Raw genomic sequence first — 9535 nt, forward strand, 5'->3', positions numbered from 1 at the left:
CAAACTTAAATTTTTACTCAACTGGCTAGGGACTATTCAAACTCTAATAATTGATTGACAATATAAAAATAAATATCAGTCAGAAGTAGAACAAAACTCTAGCAAATACATGTAAAGAAGTTTATGCATAAATGGTAACTCTAAAGAAATAAATTCGAAATCCACTGGATTGCCATTTTGAAAATGTGCGTATGTGTGAGTATTCAAAGTAAGTTTCCTCAAGCTCTGTGATATGCAGAACCAAAGATAGACATCAGTGAGAAAAACAGTCAAATGCATTACGTATTCTACTATCCTATCCTTCTCCAGCCTGTACATTCTTAACTTTCCCGAATCTGACAGCCTATTAGACTTATAATCGTTTAGATCTTAAGAATATGCTTGTTCCACTTTATACAGAGAGTGCACCTCACCTTATTCAGTGATCAATATAAATATTCATAACAGTCAACAAGTACAAAATACACAGCAGAATAGCACACTAAGGTCTTCGAGAAAACAGAGTACCCTGCTATCCACTTCAACTTGAGCCTTTTGGAAATCATTGTCTCAACTTTGATAAACTAGTACATGGGCACTCCTGCCTCGTTCGAACAGAAAGTTTAAAGCTACAAACTGAGGAGTTGACACTCAACAGAAGATAACAGATTAGGTGAAAGTGGCTATGCAGATTTTTAAAGTTCAGCCATATATATGTTCTATACGCAAATTTTCCCAAACCTAGGCTCTCTCCCTTTGGTTGTGAGGATGGGAGAGGAAGAGTGAAGATAGAATTAAAAAAGGGTGTTTGGTAAAAGATAAAGAGAAAAATAATTTTAACAAAATAGTAAGACTCACTAATCTATTTATACTCTTCTCTAATCTCTTCAACCAAACATATTTAGTTTCCACTTTATTTCCTCGTCTATATTCACTCTAACTATTTATTTCCATCTTACATGTTTCTCTTATCTCTACCAAACATATCCTTAGAGTAGGTTTGGTAGCGGGGATGGGTGAAGATAGAATTAAAATAGTGTGTTTGGAGAGAGAGACAAAGGAGATAAATAATTTTTAAGATAGGACTCAATGTATTATTTCTCACCTATTTCTACTTATTTTTCTCCTCATTTCTTTATTTCTCTTCAACGAAACACCTTTAAATTTCCCTTTATTTCCCATCTATTTCCACTCTACCAACTTACTTTCATCCAGCCTATTTTTCTCTTCTCTACTAAACAAAACAATGTAATATCGTCTCTACAATGCTTCACTGAGGGCTCCGACAAATCTTCTACCAGTTACCTGAATCTTACCTTGCACCTGCAGAAGATTGAAAAGATGCCAGACACAACAGCCAATCAGATAACACATGGCTGTTCAAAGTTATAAGAAACAGTGCAAATAAAACCCTGCAACTATATTCTAAACACAAATCTTCCCGTATCGTTTTGGTCCAGAAAAATGTTTTACGTTGTATAATCAATGATAGTTAGTCACAACCTAGAAGAAAGAAAAGGATATTTTTTTCTAAATATTCAAGCAGTAATAATGAAGAAGGAAACTTCAATGATCCTTTAGCATTGAAATCAAATCAGTTTCCATAATTTTGTTATATACTATGGATTAATGGCATTAACACTTGAAGCGCGATGTCCACAGATATAAGTTATGGTAATAAGGAGACAAAAAATCCAATCAAAATAAGTACTTACTCACCCATGTACCACCAAACAATAGTGTGTTCAAAGCATGATCAGAAGGAGCATCAGTTAAAAAATGAACCATCAAACAATCAGTACCTTGTGACAAATCCAAGGTGATTTTCTGCATTTCCTCCAAGCGTGGTCCCAACAGTAGAAAAAATACTACCAAAATCACATGTCAAGAAATTTAAGTGAACAATAACATATAGACAGTTAAAAATGACTAAATGTTGAATGCATTTGAAAATTCAACCACTACTGCATTCGCATGTTGCAGCTCAAACATGTTGGAAATTTTATTTTCCACTGATCTGTGAATTTACTGATTTTATAAATTCATGAAATTTTCTCATATATTGTGTAAATTGCATCGCTATCCAAGTTATAACAAATAGTAGAAAATCCAGATATGGCAAGATCATGATTATAAAGTCTTTTTTTTTCTTTGTCCCTCCACGGCATTCATAATCATAAACGACAAGCAACAAACCATTTGCAAGTAACCTCCTCCAGTCTCTATGAATTTGCACAACTTACAGGCACACCAGATTCTCTGCAAGACTTTTGCTTAACATGCCACCACTTTTCAATGTCACGAGTGTCAGTATAATAAAATATGATAATACACAAACATATATAGGAGTTGAAATCTTTCAATCATATAAGAGAATTGAATGTAGACATCTATTATTTCTTCAGCTTTTCCTGCAGAACTTTCATGCACTATACGCCTACCCTGCTTTTAATTCCAAAAGTCCTTAGATTACATATCAAATCATATATCCCACTAAGACCAACAAATGTAAAAGTGACTTTTATCGATCGAAGTTTAAACAACTTCATCAAACTGGTTAATGATCAACTACTAAAAGGATAAAGATTACTATATTCATTCAGACTAAAACCAGAGATAATGAAACATCAATCGAACAGGATACCTGATAGGGCATTCATGAAAAAAAAAACTGTACAGTACACTGATGAAAAGATGTGTCAAATTTATAAATCTCACATTTTTATTGAAAATAACAATTACAGTCACCAAATTAATTTGCACGAAAAACATAGGATAAGTTACAGATCTACACAAGACTAGAAAACAAAAACACTACTTTGGGTTTGATGAATTTGGACAGAGGGACTTCAACCATAAAACTAAAATGACTAGGAAATTTTCAATAGATGTTAATGTGTTATTGATATTGAATTTCAATCAATCCTCAGATTTTAAAAATACATACAGAGCGACCCTGCAGCTCTTATACAAGTCATAGTTCCTTGAACCCAGCTACACAACAGTATCCCTGCAAAACTTCCTTAGTTCTTTCTTTTCTCATTGGCTGTAATGCATACAAAAGCATCAAGATCTCTAGCAATGGCAAATACAGCCAACATAAATGCTAAAAACATACAACAGAGCAACCAATCATGGGTTTGATTTGATGGTACCCTTGGTTGCAGTTAAATAAATCTGACCTATTCGAGCCCTACAAATAGCAGAGAATCCAGAGATAAGATGCTTTGAAGATCAAAATCAATATTTCATCTTGAAAGGGCTAGAAGAATCTATTTGTCACCCTCCGGCTCATACCAACACAGAACAGGACCACTGATCAACCATTGCTGAGCCATTGGAACTAGAAGACAAATTTTCATGAAGGTTTTATTCTTCAAACGACTGCATGGATATTTTTTCCAACCACAGTGGCCAATCTTCTCCGAGTTGCTGTCGATTTAGTTCCATGGCAACTTTAAAATCATGCAAAGAAACTAAGCATGGTGGTCTATGTTCTGACACAGCTTCTGCTGACGCACCATCACACTGCACGTGTAAATGATTGTTTGGCCACATACCATTGATGACCTTACCCTGCATCTGCTGTCTGGGGGCAGGGGTCTTTCTCGGCTCATTTGTAGACCTAGCTCTAACTAAATCAACACAAGACCTGATCAACCGTTTCAAGTAGACATCCAACATATTATTCAACATGTTTGCACATTCCATAGAAATGGCTCCAAGACCTTGTACTGCAGCAATCTGATCCATGCGCCTCCTGAGTGTTTCTGTATCAGACAACCTGCCACTGTCACAACAACTATCAAAATAGCCAGCACTACTCACTGGCAATGCCTTGCGGGCTCCTCCTACACTTGCTGAGCAGTAAGGAATCCCAAGTGGTGCTATCAAGGGACTTTTAGAAAGGCCAAAGCGATTTAACTGATCCACTTCTTCCCCGTCTTCAACAACTGACATTTCAGCTGGCCCTTTCCCATGTATTCTTGGCTTTTCTACAGGTCGCCGATCAGCATCTCCTCTTTCATACTCAGGTAGCTCAGCAACTGCTTGAAGATGCTGCATAGGTGTCTGATAATCACAAGGAGTAAGAATTCCGTTCTCCATATCAACCTTACTACCACAATCTTCTGTACCCATGGATTGATGAGAAACAGAATCAACCTTCCCATTTGGTCCAAGAGGGCTTGGTCTATCTCTCAGCTTCCGCTCACGTATGCCAGGCCTAACCTTAGGGGATACCTGCAAAATCCCATTTGACCAAACGGGAGCTTTTTGATTCTGAGTGTGGAAGCTGCCAACACTCTGTTCGTGCCCATCTTCTCTACCAGGAGATATGTCTGACGCATGTTCTCCAAACTTCTGGGGACCTGACGGATGGATTGGTGGTGGGATCTTGGCTTGGCTGGCATTCTTCAAAATTGACTTTATAAAATGGTTGTGCAATGGAAGATTCTCCCTCCCAAGCACTCGGAAACAAAACTTGTCAAACTCAGTCTTGCTCAGTTTCTGACTCAAAAACCTGTTCAAGCAATAAAAGTACCGCTTTGACTTATCCGCTCCAAGCTTCTTTACAATCTGTGCTTTCAATTCACCCAAATCAATTCTTGAGCTCTGCTGGGGTTGCATTTCTCACCAACAGATTCACAAAACACCCAACAAATAATAATAATTAAAAAAAAAAAAAAACAGCAGAAGCCTCAATTTGAACCAAATTGCAGCTCTTTTCGTTTCCAAATAACACTAAACTTCCCCTCCCCCATATCAACCTTATTCCAATTCCCTAATCAGATAACTACAATTCGTACATATATCAACACCAGATGTACGAGTGATACTAATGGCAGAGTAACCCACAGTCAAACTTGCAATTCTGCACAAAAACAGGGTTACCCTTACGCCCCAAAAAAACCCAAATTCAGCAAACGAACAGAACATGCAATGCAAAGCCAAATCCCATCTTCCTCCCACCAAAACCCTAGAGATCAAACAGCAACAAAACTCCCCAACTCCGAGCACGAAAACCCCCAAATCAAACTCGAATTCATCGAATTGAATGGCATATCAAAACCCTAAGTCTGAATCACCAAACCCGGGCCCGAAACACCATTGTCGTGTCGAACAACGCGAAGCGAACATTACACCACTGCACCAATTTAAACCCCCATTGTTTCGCCGAATTCTGTGCCTTCGAACTTCGAATTCCGAAATTCGAAGTAGATGAGAAGAGATCAAAACTGAGGTGCCCCAAAAAAAAATAGGAAGCGAAACCAAAGAAACAAAAAATTCAAATTACAATGGAAGGAAGCACAATGAAGAAGAAGAAGAAGAACACGAAGAAATACTAGGTGTTTTGGGGAAAAACAAAGTAGTTATACATTGATTGAACTCTGACCTTCGCAAAGTTCACGAATTGCTCACAAATCTCGAACCTCACTCACTGGGTTTCAATCTTCCAAGCTTTGCCTTTGCCTCTCTCTCTTCCTTTTTTTTTCTTTTTTTTTCTCCAATTTATTTATCTTTTATTTCTAATTGTTGGTGATTTTATATTGAATTTTGTTTTTCTCTTTCTAACTCGATCTGCTAATACTATGTTTCTTCTCTTCTCTCTCTTTCGCATTGGTCATTCTTAAAACAGGGTCTTTTCCTCGTTATTTTAAAAATATATGTTGTATTTATTTATTTTTGTTGGAAATAATTGACAATTAAAACCAGTTTTTTATACCTGCATAATAATATTTGTAAAATTATTATTTGTTATTCTAGTTTATAATTTTGTTTACATTGCATCAAATAAATTACTGTTTTGTATGATAAATTATTACGATAAACATTAAATATCTTTAATAGATAGAACTAGGTCAAAACGAGAGTAATTAGAAGTGGAACAAAGAAAAAAAAAGTAATTATGAGAATAGTAAATTAAATGCATATTCAAATAAATAATTAATTTTGAATGTAAAAATTATTTAAATAAATAACTAGTTTTGTATTTTGATAGAAAATTTTACAATTTTTAATTTTTAAAACATTTAAATACATTATATTTGAATTAAATTTATTCTTTTTAAATGTTATTTTGAATGAAACAATTTAAATATAGTGAACAGTTTTTTTAAAGGTATTTCAACTATTATCAAATTTTAAAAAATACTTAATTATCAAATAATTGTTAAAAATATAATATTAATCATATTTTGTAGTTAATGTTTATTGATATTATTTTTTATAAAGTTCTTTAAGGTTTTTAAATTTTATATTTTCAAACTTTTTCTTTAGGAAAATATTTTCAAATTATGAAATTTTAAATTGGATAAGAGAACATCAACTTATAGAATGACCGAAATAATATAGGTTATAGAATGACCGAAATAGTATAGGTTAAAACTAAATTAAGTTAAGTTGATTTAAGTTTAATTTAAACTAAGTAACTCAAGCATCGATAGAGTGAAGTAGCCTAATTGACATGTAAGTTAAGATATTTAAATTAAAAATTTATTTAATTAAACATTTACAATTGAGAGTAAAAGACTTTTTTTTATGTGGAAAAATAAATAATACAAATATTTAAAATAAGTTAAAGTAATAAAAATTAAATATATTTTGTGTTTCAATATATATTTTATGTTTCGATATTATTTACTTAAGTTGTATTAATTTCATCATCACAATTTATAAAATAATGTAAAACATATTTGACAACAAACAACATTAGAATGTTTCCCTAGTAATCACAAACAACCTCATTTTGAAATTTCAGTCACGAATATTGTCTTGAGACAACTAATAGTGCCATGTGCGAGGGCTACAAAGATAAACACATACTCCAACTCTTGAATCACCGTCTTATGAAGTTAGGTTTGGAAGTAGTAGGAAGAACTTGAGGTCCTTTATTACGTAATGTTGAAAGTCTCACATCGACTAGAAATAAGGCCAGTTTATAATATACAAGTGAGGTGCAAACCTCACCTTATAAGCCAGTTTTGTGGGACTGAATTAGGCTTAAAACTCACTTCTTAATATGATATTAGAGTTATGGTTAGAGCCTATCTTAGCGAGTTCTAAGTGATATTTCTGTTTTCACCCATTGTTTATAAGTGAGATGCAAATCTCACCTTACAAGTCGGTTTTGTGAGACTGAGTTAGGTTTAAAGCCACTTTATAATACGTAACCTCACCAACCTTACCATCATAACTATTATCAGGGTTTTCCCTGTAACTATCACCATCAGCTTCACCACCACCAATCATTGGATCTACCACCTCTTCATTCACGTTCACCAAGTTAACCATGTATGTGGTCATCTTTATAATCATTGTGACTTCGGTGTAGGTTTGTCACATTCGTTATAGTAAAAGTTACGTAAAGTGAGAACAATGTTTCATTATCTATAAGAAAAAAAATCTAGTTATATACATACATGCAGACATTTGATTTTTCACATCAAAAAGATTTTAATACCAATTGTCATTAATGATGTTTTTCTTATACAGTGTGAGGAGGAAATTAATGCATACTTTAAAATATGAATGAAAAATATTATTCTGGTCAATAATTTGATAGTAATAAACATATTTAACCAAAGTATAAATGTCTATCCTATAAATTATTTTATTTAATAAAATTGAGGTTTGTGATTTTTGAAAGTGAATACACAACTAATAAAATCACAAATAAAAAATGTAAAATTGAGGTTGTGATCAAAGATAAAAATACTTTGTGAATCTAAGTGAATTACGTGAACTTTTAACAAGTTAAATAAGGAGAAAATAAAAAAATTGTGCAATGAGAGATAATAAAACAAATCGAACCATATATATATATATATATATATATATATATATATATATATATATATATATATATATATATATATATATATATATGCTTGTGATTTGGAGCTTCATTGATGGTGAGAGACAAAAAAAAACACTATTTAACACTATAGAAACCAAAGTAACATAGTTTTAATGTCCTTTTCAACTTTCCAACATGACTTTAGTGACAAAGATTATTGCTAGTTGAAGTCACTATGCTTTAGTCACCGGAATATCTCTTGTTTAACATGTTTTTTTAATTTTCTATGGGTAGATTTAATAAATGAAAAGAAAAGGATTTTCTGTAATGTGATACTTTTATGAAAAAATATCCATGTTGTTTAACATATGTACTACTATCATACTTTAATGACATTTGTTGTAATCCATAGTTCTAACGAAACATAATAATGCTATTATTATATACAAAATGTCATATTATTAGTTAGCTTTCCACGTTTAATGATACTGATATTTATTAGTATTTATGTGATCTTAATGAATGTAATGTTTGAATTGTATCATTTGGATCACTGATATAACTCAAAGCTTCATTACATTTTACTTACAAAGACTATCATTATAAGTTCATGATCATATGGATGTATTCACATTAACATTGTTGATATCTTTATGTGAGAGTATTGATAATCTTGTTAATTTAAAGCCTGTTAAAAAATATTTTTTTCACTATGATTTTAAAAATGATAATGTTTTGTATTCTGTATGTTCAAAATTATGTTGCATGTTATTCATGTCTTAATCATTAAGGTTTTTTTTTTCAATGATAAATTAATCTTTTAAATCTATATATTTTTCTACACAATGTTCTTATATTTTCTTTTTTAAATAAGTGTAAGAATTAATAAATTTGATGAAAGGATATGTTTTGTTCCCAATGTAACACTTGTACAATTATTTTTAATAATAATTTTTTTTATTATGTATAGTACATCAAGTTTTCTAACATAGAGTTGAAAAAATATCTGAATTAATAGATATTTGTGGATAGTTATTATTTATAGATATTTATCATTAAATATTTTAATATTTGTTTATAAATGGTTTAAGTATGATATTATACCATAAATATATATTATTCATAAAAAATAAAAATAAATTTTAATTTATATTTTATTACGTTAAAATTTAGTTTATATCTAACTTATATTTTTTTATATTTTATAATTTTATTTTTTTTAGATTTTATTTTATAAATTTATAAAACATATATTTTAATATATATGGTAATATATATATATATATATATATATATATATATATATATCCATAAATTTTAAAATATTTTTAGATATTTTTTACACAGACAATAAATAATGAGATGGATATTTGATAAATAATGAGATAAATAAAAAATAATTTTTCTTTATTACGAATCCATAACAAATAAATAGTATTCATCTTTGGATATGATTAGTTGTATCTCTTTCACAACAAATATTAGGAAATGACTTTCAAATAAGTAAATAGCTTTAAAAAAAAAAGTATTACGGCTCCGAAGAGCTACTTATTCAACCCATTTGCCACCCTTAAATTAAGAAACAACATTTTAAGAGAATTTAATTTTCTTATCACCTCTGAAATTAAAAAAAATAATGCACCTCTTAATTATTTTGAGGCACTCAATTTTAAAAAGTTTCAAAATATCTTATTATCATCTTATCAAATTTATAATTCAAAATTTTTTTAATTTAATTTGGGTCAAAGTAAACCCACA

The 9535-nt window shown here is 31.1% G+C and overlaps 1 protein-coding gene across 2 annotated transcripts; it reads right to left on the reverse strand.

The window, feature by feature from the left end:
- Window positions 1-2857: 2857 nt before the first annotated feature.
- On the reverse strand, window positions 2858-5538 carry LOC108332180 (uncharacterized). 2 transcript variants are annotated; one of them, XM_017567356.2, is made up of 2 exons: window positions 5375-5538; window positions 2858-5216 (listed from the first exon to the last, which is right to left on the reverse strand). In XM_017567356.2, exon 2 carries the CDS (start codon window positions 4606-4608, stop codon window positions 3349-3351), a length of 1260 nt encoding a protein of 419 aa, XP_017422845.1. In that variant the 5' UTR covers window positions 4609-5216; window positions 5375-5538; the 3' UTR covers window positions 2858-3348. The 2 variants fall into 2 exon arrangements, with proteins under 2 accessions (XP_017422845.1, XP_017422846.1); XM_017567357.2 differs by having other exon boundaries at window positions 5358-5538.
- Between the last annotated feature and the right edge of the window lie 3997 nt (window positions 5539-9535).

Source organism: Vigna angularis, chromosome 4, assembly GCF_016808095.1.
Source record: "Vigna angularis cultivar LongXiaoDou No.4 chromosome 4, ASM1680809v1, whole genome shotgun sequence".
In the NCBI taxonomy this organism is placed as follows: Eukaryota; Viridiplantae; Streptophyta; class Magnoliopsida; order Fabales; family Fabaceae; genus Vigna; species Vigna angularis.

Bases quoted from the DNA above. Each gene is read 5' to 3' on its own strand.
- LOC108332180 (XM_017567356.2), bottom strand. From the start codon at position 4,608: ATGCAACCCCAGCAGAGCTCAAGAATTGATTTGGGTGAATTGAAAGCA.